This window comes from Opisthorchis viverrini, assembly GCF_000715545.1.
Source record: "Opisthorchis viverrini unplaced genomic scaffold opera_v5_77, whole genome shotgun sequence".
Taxonomy (NCBI): Eukaryota; Metazoa; Platyhelminthes; class Trematoda; order Opisthorchiida; family Opisthorchiidae; genus Opisthorchis; species Opisthorchis viverrini.
Genome location: NW_008751733.1, coordinates 1752615 through 1777105, shown reverse-complemented (window position 1 = coordinate 1777105; position 24491 = coordinate 1752615). Strand labels below are relative to the sequence as shown.

At 44.2% G+C, this 24491-nt stretch overlaps 1 protein-coding gene across 1 annotated transcript in view; it reads right to left on the bottom strand.

The window, feature by feature from the left end:
• Window positions 1-984: 984 nt before the first annotated feature.
• Window positions 985-24491, bottom strand: part of T265_04600 (hypothetical protein) — a gene marked incomplete at both ends in the record, with an annotated part of 25868 nt that continues 2361 nt past the window's right edge. Inside the window, 7 exons of the mRNA XM_009169375.1 lie at window positions 985-1220; window positions 4202-4311; window positions 7317-7438; window positions 11260-11493; window positions 12931-12988; window positions 15329-15573; window positions 24104-24439. Of these exons, the coding sequence (XP_009167639.1) occupies window positions 1067-1220; window positions 4202-4311; window positions 7317-7438; window positions 11260-11493; window positions 12931-12988; window positions 15329-15573; window positions 24104-24439 (1259 nt within the window). The remainder of the gene's footprint in view (window positions 1221-4201; window positions 4312-7316; window positions 7439-11259; window positions 11494-12930; window positions 12989-15328; window positions 15574-24103; window positions 24440-24491) is intronic.

Here is a 24491-nt window from a genome sequence, read left to right as displayed (position 1 = left end):
AAATAAATTGCTGTTCTGTGGCAGCAAACTATCGGCGTTGTTATACCGGTCGTTGATGATGACGGTGACAACGTTCACCAAATCAAGTGTCTTTTTTAACTTGGTGATTGAGAATATGATGGAAAAAGCTGCAGATCCATGCTGGTAGCACTCCTTCCGGCATGCTGGCCGAGAATGATTACGGTATGACGTCCTCCCTAATTTCGGTCAATGTTTTTTAAACAAGATGAGATCCTGCTAGACGTGATTTGAGATCTTATAACAGAAGTCACCCAGACTAGCACGGGAAGGCTTTGACTTTCCGCGTGACGGGCTATCTGATCGTGACCGCCGACATGTTTGCCTAATTTGGAGGTGCTGTATACCCGCGTTCCGTTGCTGTGAATCAGGTTAACGGAATAAACAGAGCCATTCTACGATATCGATATTTGATCGCCTTGTCACCGATTTTTGCGTCAAAAGGACGCCAGGCTCTTGATCGGACACGAGGTGTTCATCTCGACAAGTTCATCATTACGATTCGGGGGCATGGAGGTTCTCGGTTTTTAACCACGGCTGCCTCCTACCAGCTAACGAATCAGGTGATCACTGTAAGTCGATTCGATAACTCATTCCGGTATCTAGCCATTACAAGTAGACTATCCATGATTGCCGATCGCTTTGAGAAACCTAAGGCGACCCAGGTGAGCTCAGCATGGTTGTCGAAGTGAAATGTAACGGTGAGAAACAATGGTGGTGGACAGCGAGTTATTACACGGTATTGTGGGTTCACGGAAAACTATGCGCAACAATTCCAGGGACTACATTAAAACAGCATTCGCAGTAGAAGCTGGAAATGTAATGGGTGGTCTTCTTCGCTGCGAAGTGTCTTAGTGTAACTTCTCCGTTTTGCTTATACCAATGGTATCAATGTGGTGTAAGACCTCAGTGCCCTTTGTAATACTAAACATGTGATAGGATAGGAAACCAAAGTTGTGTGATTAGGTTGGAAAGAATTTTATTTCAGATCACCAAGCAACTTAATCGAGAGATCAACTAATAATCAAGTCAATCAATCAAGACGCGCTCATTCTTTGCCGTCCAGCGCATCCAGTCCTTCGTATAGCGCACGAACCAAATCTTTGGGATCTTCCAAGCCGATCGACAATCGAATCATATTATCTGAGATCCCGTTCTGTAGTCGAATCTCGTAAGGTACCGAAATATGCGTCATGATGGATCTGAAACAGTTGCATAGTAAGCGGGTTCGGTAAGTCAATCAAACAGTGTTCAACGTTTCTGTTTGCCAAAATTTGTGTTTGCAGAAGGCGTTAAGAATTACGTCAAGAATTACGTAAATAGTTGGACCATAAAGGCATACTCAAACTACACTTACGGTACCCCAATCAGAATGAATGAGCAGTCAGTGGTAATAAGAAAGCATTAGCAGCCTCGCCAGTGACCTACAGATCCAGGTTGATAACCAACAGAACCAACGATGGTTAGGTAGACTGACTGATGCTTGTGCAAAATAAATGCCAGCACCTACAAATAAAATGAACATCACTATCACCTTTAGCTGTAGACCACGTACACGTTGTACAGTGGTTATAGTTGCCACTGCTTCAGTTCTGGGTGACCCGCGAAAATAGCTATGGAAGCCATGCACTGAAGACACTAGCCGAGATGGTTGACGCCCGAATCCAAGAGCGACATCGAACTTTGTTTTGGGGAAATGGGGAAGGAAGGCATGTGTTGAAAGTAACAGCTTGGATTCGTGCCCTTATTGAGTACGCGACTGGGCCGCGTCCACCAGCATCTCTAACCATGGGTGTGGCAAGCCTAATGGTCACCATCCAGGGAAACGGCAAGGACCAGCGCAGCCGAGTTTCCTGGTTCGCTGCCAAGTCAACTCTAGAATCCCAGAGTCGTCTCTACATTGCTGCGAAAAGAGATCACTGAGGAAGTCGGTCGAATGGCATATGGAGCATGTGACAAGGTTATTTCTACCTTAAGCCATTCGGTGTACTTCATCATTACTCATCCGATGCTCCTACCGTACTTGGCAAGTGGTCAGCTACTGAGAAATTTTTAACGTCCTTAGCGCGCACGGCCGAGGTTTCTAGATCACAGAGCACCCCTGTTAGCTGCTTTGACGTCTGTGCCACAAGTGATTCAGGTTGAGAAAAGGTTATCTAGATTCCCCGATTAGGGTGGAAATATCGTCCATAGCTAGACCATAGGGACTGATGGAGCTACCCAGGTGGATAACCTTCTCCACTACCTCTATTGCCTGACGTTCGGGTTCAGGCCCATCCAATCTTGTAGCAACACTCCAAAAGTGCGAATCGCATACCACATTGTGAGGCAGAACTATTTATTTTATTTAATATTGTCTGCACACCGATAGTCTCAGATTTACGTAGAGGTATATCGTCTTCGTACTCGATAGGCATCAACGAATGCCCCAGGGACGTTCTGAACCCCCAGGCGAGACGTGACTCTTCCATGATGACATCGATAAAGAAGTTGTTAAGGAGAAGAGCCTTGCATGACAACACTTGATGTACTAAGTTTAGTTGAGAGGTTGGTTTACTTGGATCTGTCTTCAATCAACCTTCGACGAGACCGGAGGGCATCTCCGACACTACAGCTGCCAGGCCAATGCCACAGTGGTTTTCACGGTGTTTGCATACCCATTTTAAAAATAAGGACAACTGTCATTATGCTGCAGTCTGCGGGCGCTTCCTCTTCAACCCGTACGGCACCAATAATTTTTTTTCGGATTCTCCGCCTCTGTGGAAGAAAGTTGGATATAAATTGACCGGTCCTGGTGCATCCTCATGTTTCAGCAGGGATATTCCGTATTTTATCCCTTCTTCTGACGGGTGATTGAGATTTACATTACATTCGCTCGTATGCAATGCCCCCGGGGGCTATGTTACAGTATGCCAGCTAAACTGCTCTTCGAGGTTGACTGAAGTTGTCTAAGTTCTACGTGTTGGATTTTCGACGTAGATGGCACTAACGTGGACGGACGGCCGTCAGCAAAGAACAGTCTAGTATTTTATTACAGAAACCTCCAGTTATTCGCGGTTACGGACATTGTCTCCCCACGCCGTCCAGATGATTTCTAGAAGAGCGAAAATCGGGGCTGACCAATTTTATTTAGCTTATGAATCATATTTCAGTAGTAAACTGCTTATCTCAATCTCAATATGGCATATCCATCGACAGCCATAATCTATACGCGACAAACGTAGCAGCGGATGTTCCAAACTATCAATCAAAACCAACTATGGCTTCTCACCGGTGGGAAAGATCTTACTTTCAATGTTATATGGCTATATGGAAAAGCCTGATTGTCCAGTAGACTAACCGGCGTGGTATATTTTGTCTCTCTTAGGGGACTAACCCAGGGGAAGTGGTTGGTGTAGAAATCACACGTCTTAAATGTCGAAACAACTCTTACATGGATACCACAAGGTGTTGTATTCTAAAAATGAGGATGCTCTGGATCATATACTATCAGAAAAAAATCCGTAAGAGTTCATAAAGGCGTGATTCAATAATAAATTATCTCCCAGAAGAGGCTAACCCATAGAAGAGCACATTCCGCAGGTTCTTTGAGGTGGGCTATGGAGAGAGGGAGAGAGACCAAAGCTGGTCTTCTTCGTTATGCGGTCTAGTCTAAGGTTAACTACTGCTACAACATGATTACAAGATTGCACCACCACTCTAACAATGTAGCTCAGACACAGCCATTCCGATCCATAACAACACCCCTCAACATGTGGTGTACATAAATAGACTGTCATTGGTCCTATTTATGTACTGCTCAAAATGTAATTGACTACCCATACCTTTTCAAACAGAAATTTCACACCCATAGGTGCAATGAGAATTCAGGTCGAATACTCTGCTTGATGATGTGTAAAATCATTCCAGGGGCGGATTCTGGGAGGGAATTGTGCGCTTTCACTGCCGCAGCTTCTCATGCACTATTACACTAAATTAGCCTACCGCATAGCCATCGCACCACCGTCGCCAATCTAGCGAACTGATGGGACAAATCGATGTTCAAAGTTCATAACCCTTTTCAAAAAGGCGGCCACCAGCGACGGCCTCAAACTGGTCGGTGCAATGGAAGAACTAACTAGGAACATACAAATGCAAGACCTAGTACTCATAACCATAGTGAGATTTCGTGAAAAATACTTACGGAATTTCGATGAGGCTTTCGTAGCCTCCGAGGCTTTCAGCTAGAGCGAACACCTGGAAAAGATTAGGAGAATTGCTGGAAAGTAATTCGTTTGCGGTAAACATATTCAGCTGTGAATATCAGTTATAAATTGTTTTTGTGTCTTACATTCTGACAACAAATTGGTCTTTAAAACGGATTTAGAAAAACAAAATGTTTTTGGACGCGGTTCGATTTAGCAAGTTAACTGACGGGAAAACTAACGAAACGAAGCCTGTTGAGTTTGAGATCTCGGCACTGTTGGTCGCTCCCGTACAGGTGTAGGTTTCACTTAACTGCGAACGTAAGTCTCGCCTATAAAAATGACGTTTCAGAGTTTCGGTGAATTGAATCCTTCGATTTTATTGTCTTAGCAAAACTGAATATAAAAAAGATCTTCTCTCCTTGGCGGTTAAAGAGTTACAGCTTTCAAAGACGCGTTTTTCCCTGGTTTCCTTGTATTCAAGATCCAACCTAGTCCGAGAATGACACTCTTTGTGTAATTTCTTAACTTAGATCATGTTTGTTTTTGAAAACACAAGCGCAAAGTCCCGTAATTCATTTCCCCGTGAACTTGAATCGATGATGATCGGTCTCTTTGCAAGTGACTAAGCGTGTACAACGCTTGGGCCTAGTAGCTCAAGCGCTTGGAACCGTAATAATATATCTAACTCTTCTATGGCCTAAAACCTCACGCAACAGGTGCTGATGGGTATAGCAAATACAGCAAACAGCATGGCCGGATAGACCTTCAGTTGAAGTCCCTTTGCATCAGCCACAAAACTAATATGCTTTTCGTATGGAATATATCGTATTCAAGTGGTTCAGCGTGTTCGGTGAGGGTTGTTTTAGGAAACGGGTAATGTTTTCTTTTACATCCTACTGAGATATTCTCCGGTACACCTTTGCCACAGACCGCCGCGTTTGGTCAGCTGCGATTCGAGACATCGGGCGAGATAGCCGAAGTATAACAAAGTAAGCATACTCTCTGATACTGTGCAGTTTTTGCTGGAGGGGCCTGTTTCACTGTCGTCTTGTGGCAGAGGTGCTCCCACTAAAGTGAAAGGCCGGAAGCAGGTGCGCGATTATATAACAAAGTAAGCATACTCTCTGATACTGTGCAGTTTTTGCTGGAGGGGCCTGTTTCACTGTCGTCTTGTGGCAGAGGTGCTCCCACTAAAGTGAAAGGCCGGAAGCAGGTGTCAAGCGCTATTATCTGACTGGCGGCCCACTGGCTGTCCGTCTTCAAGGAGATGATTAAAACCTGGTCCCGTACCAAACTGCGACAACATCAATCAGTTCCGGTAGTTTGGGTGGATGTAGTTATTTCCCAAAAATCTAACGACCATGATAGCGCTGCTCAAATGTTCTCTTCTGGTTTCCTGGTTGCACATGGCTATGAGCCGCCGAAGAAAAGGCCAGACTTCGTCTGCACGAAATGTCCTCATCGCCCTATGAAATATACCGAGCACAATACCCCCGATACTCCTCCTGGACAGCGAAGCCCTCAATATCTTCTTCCCAGTCATCAGAACTGCAAACGGACGAACCAAGTACCTTCCCAACTCAACGAATAAAAACAGAATTTTTTCGTTGCTGCTCGGGCATCTACTAACGCAGTGCTCACATTTATTACCCACATATTCACAGCACACCGACTTGACTACATTCTAAGTCGTTTAGGTTGAACATCATCTGTAGAAAACTGCTGGCAGTTCGGATATCTTTATTTTGCATTCACACCACTCACTCGAACGGTCTTCCTGCTCCTGCACAATTATTCTAGTTAGTCTGCGCCAAGAAGAAGCACTGGATTCGAGTTTCGCTCTTATTTGAACTCATTTGAACTCTACCTCAAACATGCCAGGCAAGCATACAGCTGAAGGACCACAATATGCTCGTCTGCAGAGGTGGATCTGTTCACAGCTGAGCGATATACCTCGCTCGCTCAACGTCTAAGACGACGACCCAGTAACTGTCCTGAGCGTGTCGACCGATATATCCCTATTTGTATTGCCATTTATATATTCTCAATTCCAACACATTACGAAGGATATCGGGCGTTCCGCGCTCCAAACAGCTCGTCGATGGGAGACTTTCGTATGACGACAAGTTTCCAGACGAAAACAGCTACGTCTCCTCCATGAGTGCTTATGGAGCCGCATTCTTCCACGTCGCGTAACCTACCGACCACCGATTAATCACCCACCGGCCTGAGTTCTGATCGGGCTAACCAGAACCCACGTGCGATGATTATCAATGACCAATCAGGTTACAGATCAAAGTTGCTCTTTGTAAACTATATAAACCCAAACATGAAGAGAGAGACTACCCGCTGAGACTACGCACTTAAGATACCTTCTCGAATGGTGACGAGACGTTTGTAACCAAATTGCCAAGCTCGGCGAACAGATCAACAGCCATCTGATCCATTAACAGAGGGAGGTATCAAAATGACCAACACGAAAGAAAAACTACATCAGAAGCGAAAACACAGCTGACGGGTCAAACTCAAGATGATACTACAATATAAACTAAGAACGGACCAATCAGATCGATGGAAAGAAAATACTAAAAATAGAAATCGCATAATGACCAGTCAGATTTAAGACTATAACTCAACATGAGCCAGGAGCGGACTAATTGGAAAGCGAATCTAAAACCCTCAATCCAACAAACCAATGGATTACGAAGAACGAAGACCACAAAGCAGCACAAACCACGAAGGCATCAGTAGGATTATAAGAGTATATACCAATCAGCCAATCACATAAGATACACATCACATCTTTGAAAATATAACTGCAGACAGGTAAGGAGAAAGCATCCACTCAAATGCGTACTGACGCTGTCTCCTCTGCTGGGGAAGAAGCGTTTGAAGCCTACTAGCCAAGCTTGGCTGACATATTAACGGCCATCCGGTCAACCACAGCAACAGTTTTGTCTTAGGTCTATGTGATTCGGCGGGTGCATCCTAGTTATGTTTGTCTTGGTCACTGTGTCCTCATATTCGATAGACAAGTAAATGTTATAATAATTCAGATTGATGTTGAAGATGCAATTCAGGTTGTTTTCTCACGACCACCATTAAACGTACCTTTATGTTTTTGACGAACTCAACGGTTTCTTCCGCTGTACATTTCACATAGACTGAGATTATACCACTGAACCCACGCATCTGTTCTAGAGCCAGTTTATGCTGTGGATGGCTGGGAAGGGCTGAAGTACATTGGGAAATTTCATTTCATCGTCTTCCTGTCCCGTGAAAACTAAATATATCATGTAAAAGGTGTACCACTTCCCACCGAGTATTGAGAATTCCAACAGAGTCGGGACAATACAAAAAGATATCTTCGGTTAAGTGCGAGCAACTTGCGTCGAATAGCAGTATTTCGAATGACACGAAGGAATAGTTTGAACAAATAGCGATTATGGGGTTAGCATCGCTCGCTGTATTCTGCACCAAAAGGAAGACTTTTCTCGCTCAAGTATCCACTGATTCTTGTGGGACAACTGATAGTTATTAACTCATAAGCTTTGAGTCATCTAAACATCAACGATGCAACACGTATCTTATATATCGGGAATAATCAAAAAAGCACAAAGGGGTCGGTCTCGTGGAACATTTTAGCTGTTCATCAGCAGATGAAGTCCTTTAGTTAAGTCGCTAGAGCACAAATCACATCAAATGCACATTTAATCAGCGTAAAGCGGTATTCTCGCAAATCCAAATAACGGATGATGCAAAACGAAATTTTACTCTACCCGATACGTACTGTCGCCCGATCTTTTAACTATTCACAGTTCATTCATCTTACTCACAAGAAATCTATGACCTAATTTGTGCACAGACGTCACAGGAACACAAGCTGATCTTGATCAAAATGTCGCTGCCAGAGATATACTCTTGGTAGCGTGGACGGACTTTAGAAGTGCGCCGATAACATTCAAGGGCGAAGTTTCCTGCTATTACCGAGGACCCGAGAGTAAAGATCCGCTTGTGGTCTCTCATCATTAGGTGAAGCGCCATATTCCGTATTACGGATTCTCGTTTGCTAACAAAAACAATCTGCTGCATTAGTTCAAACTTAGCAATAGGATTTGAGGTATGGTATGAGAACAAGGGAAGTTCTCAGGTATCTGTACTGTGGATTTGCGAACTTTGTCAGCAGCGTTAATTAAATTCAGAGAGGTTGTCTGCAATGAATATGGCAACAATAATATAATGAAGCGGGGGCTAAAATGAAATCAAACGACGGGTTTTAATATATATCCCAAAACTAAAACCGCAACGAATTCATTCACATAATTCTCGTATTTTCGTTTCGCAATTCGCTTCAGTTTCATTGTCGTCTTACTCACAAGCAAGTAACTTCAAGCTACAAAGCAGCACACTCAAGTAGGAAATCAGCACTAGTTAGTCTCCTTATAAAGTATTGACGCGAACTCTGCCAGCAAACCTAGCTATCACAGATGCATGCCTAGTATTTGGGGTAACTGTGGTGCGTAATTTGCGGTAACTGGATTTTTACTGCTACTCAGCATTTTTCGTCGTTTGCCTCCTATCTATATGGTTTGTTCAGTGCGTAGACTTGTTTGTGTTCCGTATGTACCAAAATATGCTTTATTTGTTCGGCGTTTAAAGCAGTGTCTTGCAAAGAATAAATTGTCATCGCTTTGTTCAAATTATAGATGCTAAAATCTCTGAAAATTCTGTTTCGGATGTTCTAACGCAAAACCAAAGATGGGATCTCATATGGAACTTACACGCCTTGAACTACATATCAATTACACAGTCTGGTAGCTGATGTTCTGGAACTTACAGCCTTGAACTACATATCAATTACACAGTCTGGTAGCTGATGTTCAGTGCGCTCTTCCATGGGGGACAATTGAAGACCGATCAAGAGGAATTCAGACTCCTGTTGATTATTAAACAACTCAAAATAATTTTCAGCTTCCCCCTTTTGTGCTCCGAAAATGAGGAAATTCTCGACAGCCAAACCGGCCACTGCAGGGGAGGAAATGTCGTTAATTCTAAACTACTCATGCGTTTTGCAAGTAACCGGTAAATGAACACCGCAGTTCACTGACCCGGGGGACCCTCCTCGAAAGAGCACCCGAGAAACCCATCGCACTTCCAAGGTCACAGCAATATTCAAACTATGGAGGGCACGGAAAAGTTAAGTTGGAGCTTTGTTGGGAAAATTGGTAAGCCAAACTTACATACCATGTGTTTTCTTTAGGAGTTCCAGCATCAATGCTCCCATTTGAAAATCGATTTCTCCGAGTGGACACGGCGTCCGTACCAGAAAAAACGCTTTTCCTCATTCCCTCTAGGATGCGAACTGCTTCAGTAACTCAGCTTCACGTGAGCAGATGAATTATTTGTGGTAGCACATAATTCAGGTAGTGAATGGCTTTTAACGCTATTGAAAGGCCAAATTAAAATGAGTTTGGTTCGGAAGAAACCCAAACAAGAGGTGATTGGTGACTTAGTTTAGCATTGTCACGGGAAAAATCAACGCAGCACATTCTACTCCAGGTTTGTATGGTTGCAAAATTACCAAAGCGGTTTACGTATTCTGCGAAAGACGCGGAATATCTGTTTCACTGGAAATATCACTGCTCGGATATGCTGATTTTTGAAAATCACATCCAGGCTTCAAGGTGGAAGACTCAATCCTAAATGAACACAGAACATTAACAGAGAACGGCCTAAATGATATTAAGTGCAGGCAGCCTCTCTTGGGTGGAACATCTTCACAGAGCGTACAAGTAACTATTAATGTACATTCCTCAACTGCGAAAAATAACGCGATGGAACAATGAATTTAGTGCAGTCATCTTAAAAGAATCAACCATAAAGGGCATCATTAAAGAGCGTTTCATCAGAAATTCAGCTAAATTAGCTTCCAAACCAACGGATAAAGAGCAGCTCTGTCTAAATACCATCCATACGGCTTATAGGAATTGCCACTACGGCAAAGAAAAATTGCGCCCGGGAGGCACCAATTGGCAAATAGAACTTAGAACAATACAAGAGGCCAAAGCCTAAGTGTGATTCAAGTGTACATAGTTCCACTTTTCATAAAAGAGGTTTGCCGTGCAGATACTGTATTAATTCAGTGCAATTACAATACAGTTATAATGGATTAGAGTGGACTTTATATTGACTTTAAGATCGCCCCATTCTTCACACAAACACGCCAAAACACCATCATGATCTATTCATATGACTATGAGCGTGCTTGCCACGTTCCAAACCGAATTCGTGGTGATCCCGGACATAAGGGATACGAGTTCATTCGTATCCCTATATCACCACTGAAGACTATAGAGGTGAACTTTTTCTTTGCCAAGGGTATTCTTGAAATGAGCAGACTGATTAACGTTGGTGAAACATGGGTACAACGTCACATATTAAAACGGCCAGACAACAATTTAAGAGTGTAACAGCATTGTAATTCACTGGTTGTGAGGCAGTCATTGCATTGCTTTATTGTGTGCCCATTATGTATCCTTCAGCTGCTGAGAAAACTCTACGCAGTGAAAAGCATTGCGCCGGGAAACAAATTTCTGATTTCGAATGGTAAAATGCGGGTAATCTACCTCGGTGAACACTCCCACCGGTAAAATACCTCACTGAATTGAATGCACGTATCACCGGTGGCCATAATCATGTCCCGACGCCTGAACTTTTAGATCATTTTATCATAGGACCGTCTGTCTGAGCAGGTAGATTCCTTGAGTTCGAACTACTTTACCAGGCACTGTCGAAACAGGCAGGCACAGACGCAAAATTCCCTCTCTTTGTGCTTTCTGAAAACAGGCTAGATATCGACTTCGACTACACGCAATGACCGGAAGCGAGCACAGAATTTAGGGATGGATCTGGATATGTGTCTCGAGGAACAGCTGGTCTCATTTCGGTATGCTGACAGTTTTATGAATGCAAGCAGCTGACCAAAACACTAGTTAAAAATGCGAAGCTGTAATATCCAGATCCGACAGCTAAGCCGCAGTTGGCAGAGACTCACCTGGATGAATGACCTTTTCGACTTTTGGATGCTTTTCGAGCATCTTTGCAACAACCAGCGCATTAAGCATATGGCCTCGCATTCTCACAGGTAAAGTTCGAAGCCCACGAAGACAGAGGAAGCAGTCAAATGATGATGGTACTGCTCCTCCAGCCAGCTGGGCAAATTTGAATTTGGAAGGTAGTTCTGGGTGGCCCCGTGTAACTACTGCGCCCATCACGACGTCCGAGTGACCTGAAATATTGTCAACATAAATCGGGACAGGTGAAAAGGTGGGATGGCCCAAGTGGTGATAGCGTGAATTTTTTAGAACAGGTGAAAATTTAGAACGGGCAAATTTGTCACAGTGAGACAGTAACAATATTGTACACAAACAACACTAACGAAAACCTACATGAATGTTACAAAATTACTAGATATCGTGTACAGACGAAATTTCGCTTGTCCCTTAACCATTCCAGTGTTGAATAGTAAAATGGGGACCCCACTACTCCAACGGAATTGAGGCACATATGGACTATACTCAAACGCCACAGACGGTGGTGCACTCAATGGAAAAGAGAGGGTTCGGAATATATGTACAGTGCACCATTCGCCAAACTAAACCATCTTCCCTTCACGGAAACAGCTTTGACCTCAATCAGGTGTTGGAATCCTACTCTTGCGTTCTCCATACTTTTAATGCACTTCGGATATCCAAGTGCAGCTCTGGAACCAATATGCAAGTTGGCATCAACAACCATGGCATTTTTGATATCTGAATACCAACTGATCGATTAAAATCATTGTAGTTTCTTGTTTGGGTTTCCGGTAAAATTCATCATCCAGTAATGAAAAACCACTCTATTCAATTGGCCAAAAGTGATATATGATTCTAGAAACATGGGTTTAGGTGCAGGCGTCCAGATTCGGATCACCGTTCACTGTATGCTCACTCGTCAATATGTCTGGAAGTGTAGATTGGCCACTAATTGACTGATCACTTGTATCGCTGAATGGATTTTGTTTACCGGCACAAAAGACTGACTTGAAACACTAAAAATCGGAAGCAGCACTGGATGGTATCCTTATGTTTAAAACAGATACAATGAGAATGGAGGCATTTTCGGATACTATCACTTCGTGTCACCAACACAAGCTGACATTAATGACAAAGCTGCGTCTCACCTACCTGTATACTGCCAGCGGTTAAGTCGGTGGTGTGCTGAATAAGCTTACTTCGGCGTGAAGTAACGGAGTGAAATGAAACCGAGTGAGCAACGAAAAAAAGAAAACTAGAACTACCAAAAAATGCTCGGCATGTAACTGCAATTCCGAAATGATATAACATCAGAGCTCGCCACAAGTCGGCTGAGTAGAACGCTAATATGGACGGAACGCGGTCAGGATGAGCCTAGTTCGAACCCATCCATGGCATTTCTCTTACTTCTGTTTGCATTAACCAGACTGGCAATATCCTAGTTCCTGTTCTCTCTTCAAATGACACGGTAAATATGCACCAAAAGGGCACTGAGTCCGAACACTGTATCGGGAATTCCCTGACCTTCAGTACGCACGGTTTGGCCTAAAATCCGATTCCAACTAGTCTGGTCAAAGCAGCTGGTTCGAGCCAGAATGACCTTGCATTCCGCTACATCATAAAGGAACCCACTGACCGTACACACGACTTACCATTCATGTATTTTGTCAGAGAGTGCCATGAGATGTCAGCACCGAAATCCAGTGGACGCTGTATAGAGAGAAAAATAGATCAAAATCAACGTTGCTACGAAGAACGAAGTGCATTCTGTGATATCCACGTATGCTTCAGCAGTTCAAGGGAGGCCAGTGTAAAAAAAAATAGATTGCAAAACATGCATGATTTTCATCAAGGGGAGCACGCTTATTACCCAACTCCCCTTATCGCATTTGTGCGTTTGACAGTATTCCCGTTTCCTGATTAAACTGTCAACTTCCCCCATCCTCCACATCACTTATGCATCATGATTTCGATAGTCAACTGTCAAGATACATCAATGTCTAAGCGTCCTCACCAGAGTCGTTACGAAACACTTAGAAACCACAGTGTACACAGCACTTGTTCTTAACATGACCATGTACTCAAATCGGCAACCTAGAGGAAGCTTTCCTAAGCTCCCATTCGTCATGGTCTTATATTCTTATACGAAGTCTCTTCAATATGATATCCACAATGTCAACACTACATAGTCTACACTACGAAAGTGTCGTTTTCTACATTAGGACCTTGTTGAAGAGTGTATATGGGCGTCTTCCGCATTGGCGATACCCAACAAGTTGATCCTCTAGTAAATCATGATAAAAAAACTCCGTCAAACACTTCCGATAGCTCTGCATTTATTCATTTAGGTAACCATGAATGGTACGGTTGGAAGGTTTTCCACGCTTAGTGTACAGAGTGCGGAGGCCCAGTCTGGTTTTGTAAAAAGTTAATCTTATTATTATGTCGTTTAGAGTCTCAGCAATTTTGCAAGGCACAGCATCGCGTCTGCATTCAAAATACATCCGCTCCTTAGTTTGGGCTCATATGCATCAAAATATGACAGCATGTTGTGCAACTATCTTCTACCAGCACCAAAACCTCGTCGGATGTAATTGACACTTAGGTAGCACTAAACGCCGGTCGACCATAAGCAAAAACGGGTTTCTACGCTTCCCAAGAGTTCATCCATAATGGGTAGGACGGCTCAGTGTACCGATCAATCGAGCGGTATGATTTGTAGTCTAACAAATGTTCCAAGTTCCTGTGTTGAAGCAGAACATCCACACAGTGTTCGAAATGATGATGAGAGGACGCGATGTGCACGATAAGGTCAACTCACGTAATGCGGTCACATTCACGCGCAATCGCATTTAACCGGGGTGTGGCATCAGTCATCCACCTTTACGATAGTGGTTCGTGTGATCAGTGTAAGCTGATAAACATAGTCGTCTTGAATCACGAAGGGCACAGCAACCTAATGAGTGTTATGTCCGTCAAGTCACTTTGACTTCGCGTGGTGATAAAGTTCAGTGTCTGGTGACGAGTATCACGCGATCAAGTATCGACTCGCTCCTCAAGTGATGACTTCTCAGACGAAAGGTCCATAAATCTCGCTGTAAATCCGTAAGGTGCTCGCAATTGATGATTCCTAATTAGGATGAAACAGTGCTCTTGGGCTTTTTAGCGCAGACTGACTTCACTTACAGGACGAAAATCTCGATTAAATTCCAAGATCCTCCCACACAATAAAGATAGTGTAGTGTTACCTGGTACATTCAGCATGCTTCACATGGCGTCACGAAATCACCCTCAAAATGGGCAAATCAAGCCCACAGCATTGCTCGAAGGCGAGCTATTGGTATTGTGTTGAACAGCCAGAAGTAATCTCACTGGATGATAATAATTTCCAACTGACTTTGCAGGATAGGTCATGAAACATTGCCATTGATTTAAAAGTTACTGTAGAACGGTAGCATGAGATTCCACAATCAGTCGAGTAGTCGGTGGAAAAACGCAGTTGCTATCGACAGTAGCTAAGTTTAGATATTGGCACTTGAGAGGTCATGCGCGGTGATGTTTCGAGCGCAACTTTTCGTTGATTCCTTTATTTCAATAAACCGATCCACAATCGTCAATCCTTCAGCTTACCTGAGGTCTATCATAACGGTTTACCCAGCATATATGAACTAAAAGACTAACCTGAAGCATGAGGCTGTAAAGAACTTTCCATTTTTGTGAGATACTCTCTCAGTCCACCCAGAAACTGTCGTATTTGAGTTGAGGCCGTGACTGTACAAACTAAATAGCTAGATGTGTAAGCGGGTTATGAGTAATAGTATCTAGATATCCGCAAAATACAGCCATATAGAGCAGGTACTTCTCTATCCACTGAACATTCGGTATCGCTCCCAGTTCATCGCAAACGCACAGAGAAAACTTTTATCGAAAGTTCAAAAAGCAGAACAGTCACCAGACGAAGGGATCAAAATCAGTTGAGACTTAGTACTCGGTATTTGGGGTAATAAGGACATCAACACTTCGGAACCGGATAAGCGTATATCAACATACCTGAAAATAGGGAGTCATGAACGTGTTATCCACAGCAACTATTATATCTTTGTTATAATTATGAGCTATATCGGATATCCGACGGATGTCGATGAGCCGCATCAACGGGTTCGATGGCGTTTCGGCCAATACGAGTTTGGTGTTCGGTTGTAAAACTGATTTGAACGCATCTTCATCTCGCATGTCCACCAAAGTGCATGAGATGCCGGATCGATTGGCGATGGTCCTCAGATATCGTCCACTTCCTAAATGTAAGTGTTTGGGTATAAATTAAGTTCGAAACAAAAGCCTTAGAAGAGGTTGATCTCCGTAGTATCGTGAGCTCAGCTCGGATGAAGAATATCATTTTGCACTGTGCCAAAAACGGATGACATCTTGATGCACAGATCTGTGCTAGTAGCAAACAGTATGTTATTCAGGTGACGTGAAAATCCAGAACTGCAAGTTTCACAAGAAGTGTACAACAGATCATCAAACTGATGAGGTTATCGTTGAGAGCATCTGGGCACCCATGGTCGTTCGTGATATCGTTAACCTGTACACCGTTATGCAATTGTGACGTCTTCGATACCATAGAGTGGACGGACCGTTTTGTCAACACGTTTATCCGGTGAACGATCAGGATCAATATGATGGTAACGATGCATCATGCGTTTCCCGCTCGGGTGGTGAGCTGTACAGAACATCTGTACATCAACGTACCATACCGACTGTCCATCCTTTAAAACACGATTCAACAGACCATACCTTTGTGGGACCATACCATCCGCAACAATATTAACGTAGCCAGTGGAAACTGATTAACGGTCTTGTTGAAACGAGTCTTAACGGACTTGACTTCTACCAACCGAGATGCAATTGGGTATACTCTTCGGTTTATCTAAATTTTGTGATCGATGACTCATAACGTACCGCGCTGCACGTAGTAGACCTGAATTCTGGGCGCCATACTATTGATCTCATGTTCCTGTAAAACCACTGGTATGGAAGACCTTATTCGGAAAATGAACTTAAATGTGCAAGACAGGTAATCAGTCGGTATCACAACTGCTGGGGATCAATCAGTATGGAACCGTTAGAAGCTCGCACAATTATTCGTTCGCGTAGGTTAACTAGTGATCATTACGGATATTGGTACACATTATTTAGAATTTCAAGAAATTTAAAAGAGACATTATTGCATCCGCTACCATATAAAGCGCACTAGCAAACTCAACCTTGATCATGGGCTCGTTAGGATATATGGAGGAATCGGTCTTTTGGTGAATTCAAACAGCAAAACGACCGTCCTCTATTTCGATTCACTGTCGAAGTAAATGGACATTCAAAGTGTCATAAACTGCATGTTCCGAATACCATTCGAGCAGATGGATCCACGGGAAAAACTCCTTTCATCGTACTGTTTCACCCCACGGCCCAGCCGATAGAAACGGAGGCGCTCGTGTAGCTGAGTATTTTCGTATCTAACCACAACTTTACTGTGAACATGCAGTAAAATTCGAATCCCATGGCTTGGTTGATATCATATCCTTTTCGAGAATCGATGAATAATTGAACAAAACTAACCACGAGTCACCAGCTTGTGCGAAGTAGCCAAGAGTTAGGCTAGAAGTCATGCGTAAGATAGCTTTACTCGGTTTGCTCCACGAGAAGCTGACAATGTTTATTCCCTTGATTGTACTTACCGTCATATTGAATGTGCTCGAAAATTTCGTGGGAAATAGCCTTTGTGACGAAAGCTGGCAGTGAAGTAAGTCATCAACCTAAACTGAACTGACAAGCTAGAGGGTTTCAGGTAATTGGAGAATGAAACTGAGACGGGATCGAATTCCTGCAACGGAGCCTACATATAAGCTTCCAGCTTCAGTCTTGAAATTACACATGTCATTTAACCTAGATGAAGGTAAAATGAGCTTTCGATCACGAGGACCTCACGTTTCCCCACCAAGTATATACCCAAGCTCGGAGAACGGATCAACTTCCACCGAAACAAGTAGACCAACTTGAGCTACGAATATTTAGACATATTGTTACCTTACTTTTTCAGTATTACTATGTGCGTACACATGCAAGCCAATACGAACGCTTTTCAACAGATCCTATTCAAAATTTGACTGATAACTGTATTCTTAACCCAGAGAATAATCTGCAACGAAATGAAACATACTGTTTCACTGTTCCACTTTTAGGGGTGCTACCAGTCAAATTACGTGCGCCTCTCCCATACTTCAACTCAGAATCATCAAAGCATTCCGTTCAGACAGAGCAGAGCTGAATTTTTGAGCTGTGCGACGAAAGCTAGTTGATGTGATCAACCTACAAATAGACGAATTAAGCAACCTACATGCCAAAACGCTTAGATAAGCGCAATTATAGTGTACAAATACTTGGTGGTTTTTAAGGATTGGATTTTACAATGAATATGTCCACTCAAGTGTGTTTTGCTGTCAATCTCCACACAGAACTCCCTAGGGGAGATACCAAACTTTGTCCGAGTGTGCAGTTATGAAGAGTGCCGGCTGATAACGGTCATCAGCGGAACACATCAAAATCGTTCTCTCAGTGGAAAGTTGTTTAGGCGATCGTATCCTGTAGCGTCCGTGATTATTCCGAAAACAGACAAAACAAGGCTTATGTTTAGATGAATTCGGTCGCGGTTGACCAACACAACAAAACTGGTAATTTCAGCTTCCTGTCGCAGATTATGAAGAAATTCAACCTATTCAACCAATCAAACACCTAAAAGAATGAGACGGCAAACGCCAAAGAACAGTAGGTATCTCTTGAAAGTGAAGTCAATCTACGCTAAAAAGCCGAGAAGCAATTTACGGCTGTTTCATCCTTACTGGAAATCACCAGAACTGTAAACATCACTAATCTCCGACGAGATTCGAAAACATGCTACGATAAACAATCGGTCGTACGCCTTTAGGCCACCACACAATAGCTGTCTACTAAGCGCATATGGCTTCTTATACAGATAAACATCCTTAAGTCGTTTCTGTAAACAGAAGGCAATGACAACTTGAAAACGGTCCCGGTGAACAGAATCAAGTTTAAGTCTGGAGACAGCGCAACATGACGAAGGAATGTAAACACAAAAACTCTCTGTAAGGAACCGCGGAATTGAGAGTAAGTACTTCGACTATGACCGTCTAAAACTAGCAAAGCGCACAGGGAATGTAGATTTGTTTAACTGAACTGAACAGGCAAATAAACAAATTAAACAACAAACACTATGCAATGAATTTGTGGCCTTAATTCGTGAGGTTTGAAGATAAACGAACTATGAATGATACGCTGATTGAAGAAACTATAAAATAACAATACCCGACTGCAACTCAGAGATTTACCAGTGCACGACAAAAAAAGCCTAGACATTGGCTAGAACTTCTTTGTTGGATGATGGGCACTTGGTTGGCAACACGAATGCTGGCCTGATCATGAGGAAGAATCTATGGTAAGGATGGTCATGTGGTAACTCTCAGTCAGGAGGCCTTACCTATCAACACGCATAACATACATACAGCATACTTTTCAATGGTCCATCATTGTCTCACATATTCGTTCTCCATACTTAGTGGTCCGTGGATTTCCTCTGTGTATTTGGACTAGACTTACGATTACTTCTTAGTGGCCATAGTACCCAGCCAGATACGTTTCCGGTCTGGTCACTCAGGCGAAAAGCTAGAAGTCGTCTGGAAACTCGTCATCGTGAGAGATCGCCAACGTTTGCCGTACAGGAACTAATGTACCCAACCAACTCGTACTTCTTCTATTGAATCATGGTCATGTTACCGACACTTACGTTTCTCGCAAGATGCTGTCTGATTTGACGAGATGACCAAGGCAGGCCCAACATGAAGATTTTTCCCTTAAAAACCTGAAGAACCTAAAGTTAGCCACAAATTTATGTAAGAATGTATAAAAATCCCATTAGGTCAGTGGCTCAAACCCGAACTCTGCATCACGACTGCTGCTAAGTTTGGGTAACCAAACAGTATCCCAGTATCTCGTGCTTCATCTAGGTGGCATACCAGCTAGCCACCAAAAGGGTGTTTCAGCTGAACGACTATTATTACCAGGTTATGGGACATGTACCTTGCAGCACCGGCTTCGTGCCCTGGGCGGGTGATACAGTAATTCTGTCCGGATAAAAAAAACACCTGCTACATTCTTGTTTAGAAGGACCAAACCAGAGGGGGAAGCACTAGACTCAATTATTTCTTATCTAAATAGAGCTTATATGCAGCAAACATCTCTGACTGTGCCGGGATTCGCACCCCGAACTTCTGGAAGTGTTACCACTAACTCACCAGGACACGCTGGACAAATTTGAATTACCATACGCACTTTGAAAGATGCGGTAGTTTGCCTAAGAGATGGGACGTTATATTGACCGATTTTCTCGCTCGTACGGATTTCTCAGTCGGATGGCAAGGCGTCAAACAAAGCAAACACGTCGCTCACACGTTCACCACTCAAACCTGATTGGAGGTATAAATACGGTAATTTCCACAAATATTCCACTAGAACTTATGCAGAGGTTGGAAGGGGACGGAAATGGGAATCAACCAAGGTTGTCCGCTTCTATTTAACTTTTGGTAGGCGTCCAACTATGATTTTGGTGAATACGAACGCGCGGTTCACTGGTCAGGCATGAGATTCCAACCTTAATTAGTTCAAAGGGTGGATGGGACTTACAACCAGTGGACATGATGAACAATTTGCACAGCCAGAAGCCTTCAACGAGTTCAGCCATGTGAATGACCCACTCCATGGGGATGGGAAAATTCTAGAAAGGGCAGCTGTGCTTCCCAAGAAAGTTTCGTAACCAGTTAGCCAAGTTAACCTGTTTACTCCAATTCAATGTGTCTAGCTTCTGTCCCAGGCCAATGCATATTTCGACCCAAGCCCGTTTTCAGAGACGAAAGCTGTCACCTGTTTGAAATCCAAAGAGGATCGACATCGGGTCTGATTGCAGCAAGCAGTTAACTGTCCCAGACGTGAAGAAGCTTGTGATTTCCGCCATTGAAAACAGAACTGGGTCGGGCTGTGCGCCAACCTTGCCGCAATTATTACGGACCAAACAGCGTAATTCCTAACACATGAAATCTGACCGTTAGTACAGGAAAAGTAACCCTGAGGCTGATGGCTGTACCAGCTGCAGGGACTTCAGTCCCTGCAGCCCCTCAGACATCTAAAACAAAGTTTCATAGGTTAGTTTCCACATATGAAAGTGAGATGACACAAAGCTGGCTTAGATTGTGATGTAATGGGCCAGGGAACCATATGATGGATTTGACTTCCTAGTCTTCTTCGGAAAAATACTTCCAGTTCGTTAGTCGGATATGCAGAACATACTAGTGTACAGGGGCATTCCTACAAACAATTTCAAGTAACAAAATGCTTGCGAGGCTTCTCACGAACCTAGTTACAGATAGGCAAACAGCGCATTCATTTTAAAAAGTCCAAAGATAGAACTCCTGGACAGTTGTCACTTTGAGCAAAACTACGCTCTTCGAAGCAATAAGATTCGCAGTCGCTCCGAAGGGTTGTCGCACGACTAAAAAAATAAATCGTCCAGTTGTAGCACCCTTTCGGTGCCTAACTGCCATGCCACACGAAGGAGACACGAGGGCTGGGATACTGCCAGGTTGCCCAAGCCTAGATAGGGGAAGTCGAGTGGCATAGGTCGGGTTCGAACCACGGACCTTCCGGTCAGTAAATTCGCGCTCTAACCACTTGGGCCATCTCGCCCCCCGCACGACTGGCTTGAGAAGAAACTACACCTGAGATTCCTACCTAGATTGGAACGATTCTAAATGAAAACAAAAGTCAAAGTGTGAAGCTGATCTACGTAAGCCAGTACCCTTGTATATGGCTGTAAAAACAATACAGTATATGAAAGGTTTCACTGTCACGCTAAGTGTCCACACAAATCAAATTTGCTCCAACCGTTGATTTTCAAAGAAGACGATGAAGACAGTGAGATAGTGAGAAAAACCGTGATTGATTGATCAGTAGCGGTCAGCTTATGGCGGATCAGTAGATTGCAAAGCAACATCGTTGAACCAACCTCTCGCCTAACTTATACGTCGCGAACCAATCAAAAAGCGAGCTATTCACAGTGGACCGATTTGGACAACCGAACACGGTGTTAAGGTGAGACTCAAGTGAACCTCTGGGCAGTAAGTTTCCATCCACCTTATAAGTAGTACGGTATCATCATCATCATCATTGTCAGCTGTAATAACCGCATACCTGTCGTAGTGGTTGTAGCTGCCACAGTTTCGTTCACCGATGATTCGAGGAGGTGGGGTAGGTAGCTGCGCATTGGATGCGGGAGCTGATAAACTAGTGCGTAAACATAGTACCATCAGTGGACTGTTAAGTGGGGGATTCGGAAAGGGAGCCATTCATTGAAGGTAACAACTTGGATGCATGAGCGCCATTGAGGGCGCGACTAGGCCATAGATGACAGTCTCTCTAGCCATTGATGTGGCCCGTCTCGGGGTCCCCATCCAGGAAGACGGCAATGACCAGAGCATCTGAGTTTATTGGTAATGGATTTTATACTTCGTTGCCAAGTCATTGCTTGACCTCCTCTGGCTCTCTACCACCCTTCTCGTGGTTGTGCGAAAAAAGCCCTTCGAGAAAGTCGGTCGACTGGAACACGCAACACGTGGCCAGGCCAGTACAACCTATGGAGTGTGATCAGTTCATCTATTGAGGGTGAGTTACTTCTCCTGAATACCATTCAACGCGCACCAGCATTCCTGATCCGGTGTTCCAACCAGATTCGGGCAATGCTCCAAAGGTATCGGTGGTAAAGCACTGAAAGTCTTTTGACGCCTTCAACGCGCAGCGGCCAGGTTTCTGATCCGTATAGTAATATAGGGAGCACCGCAACATTATAAACTCGACCCTCGACAGAGAAGCTGATGGATGTCCTACGCCACGGGTGACGTAGGTTCGCAAAAGCCGCTGTGGCTTTCCCAATCCGGATGGAAATATCATCTTTCGCAAGACCACCAGGACTGATACAACTGCCCAGGTAAACAAATTTGTCTAATACCTCAATCGGTTCATTCGCAAGCATGAGGCTAGGGTTCGAGCCCACCCAGTCTTGCAGTAGCACTTTACACTTTGCAAGTATGAAGCACATGCCGAACCGTGAGGCAGAATTATTTAGATTATTTGACATTGCTTGCATTACCACGAGTTCCGATCCAAGAAGAGCTATGTCGTTTGCGTACTCGATATCTGTGAGCGTACGCCCCGGAAGCACTTCGAATCCACAGGTACTAGAGGCTATTAGTGAGTCTTCCTTGACCGTATCAGTGACGAAGTCGACGAGGAAAGGTGAAAGAGGACAGCCATGTCAGATACCAACTGATGTGGTGAACTCAGGTGAGAGCTTCCCGTAGACCTTTACGCGGCCGCGGGAGTTGACGTACAGCGCCTTAATGAGGGTCAAGAATTTACGGGGGACACATTTGTTCCACAAACACTGCCATAGTGCCTGACGGTCTACAGAGTCAAAGGCAGCTTTCAGATCAAGAGTCACAACCCTTGTTGGTTGCTGGAAGCAGTGTCACTGTTCCAGAAGATATGATCGATGCAACCTCTTGCAGGATGGAACTCAGCTTAATTTTCACGAATCTGTCTCTCCCTGTATTCAATCAACCTTCGAAAGATAACGCCAGAGAGTACCTTCGATACCACAGCTAACAGGCTGATGCCACGGTGGTTTCCACACCCTTTTAAAGATGGGGATAACTGTCGACATGCCCCATTCTGCAGGCACTTTCTCTAGGTCCCATATAGCACCAATAAGATTTGTCAGATGGGTCACCAGAGATTTTCCGCCTTCATTGAAGAGGACTGGATACAGACTGTCCGGTCCTGGTGACTTCTCACGCTTTAGTGGGGCTATTTCGTACCTTCTTTCGTCTTCTCACGGGCGATTAAGATTTACATTCCATTCACACGTATGCTTTATCCTCACAGGCTGTGTTGCAGGAGGCCAGCCGAACTGTTCTTCGAAGTGTTCGGCCCATCTCTCTAGTCGACGTCTTTGCGAGTGAATTAATGGGTCATCTTTCTCACTTATCGTTTCGCTGACCATTGCTTTCCTAGGGCCAGTCGATCGTATCAGTTGATAAAGGGCACGGCTGTTTCCCGTAGTAAAAGCCTTCTCCATCTCCCGAGCTTTCGATGCCCACCAGAGCTCTCGGTCTTTCCTTAGACTCTTCACTATTTGGTGTTTGAGGGATTTGCGTGCGCCGTCATACTCGTTGCCTTCTTTTATGGCTTTCCTGGCACCAATCATAGATAACCACCTCAACGAAATCCAGTGGTCAGTGGTCTTGTGGAGAAGTCGGGCAGGCAGCACTGAACACCGCTAGCATAGCTTCTTTCACATTTTGGCACGCTTCATCCACATGCTCACTGCCACCACAGTATTGGTTTACTGTGGAGAGTTTTTGGGCTAGCTCAAACTGATGCTGTTGAGTTATGGTAGTTCTTCGAAGACAGTGGATTGGCACGTTTCTTGCTGACTTGTGAGGCCTGAAGGGGAACGAACTGTCAGGCGTGCAAGCGCCATGGCGTGGTCGGAAACAAGTGGCGTGCCGTAAATGGAACGGCAGTCTTAAATTGTGGTTCTCCAACGGTGGCTGATAGCCACGTGGTCCAACTGGGTCCACGGTTGGTTTGTAGTTGGCGGTCGCCAGGTAACGCGGTGCGAACGTTTATGTTGAAAGTTCGTACTTGCCAGAAACAGTTCGTGATCAGCACACAGCTGAAGGAGTCGATCTCCGTTGTCTGTGCGGCGAGCATCGACTCCGAAATGACCACCCAAATGTGATTCCAAGGAGCTCAGACGACCTACTTGAGCATTCAAATCGCCTGCGAGGATCACAATGTCGGTGTTTTTTGCCTGATGGATGAACTCGGATAGCTCTCGATAGAAAGTGTCCTTCTCCGCATCAGGACTGCAGTTCGTTGGTGCATAAGCCGATACGACCAACAGGCACCGCTTTTTATGCCGCGAGGCATTGAGCTTGATTGAACTGGATAGCCGGACGGCGCAGAGACGACTGTTCACTGGGATCCAATCCAGCAAAGCGCATTCAGCTCTGGGGCTGAGTGCAACTCC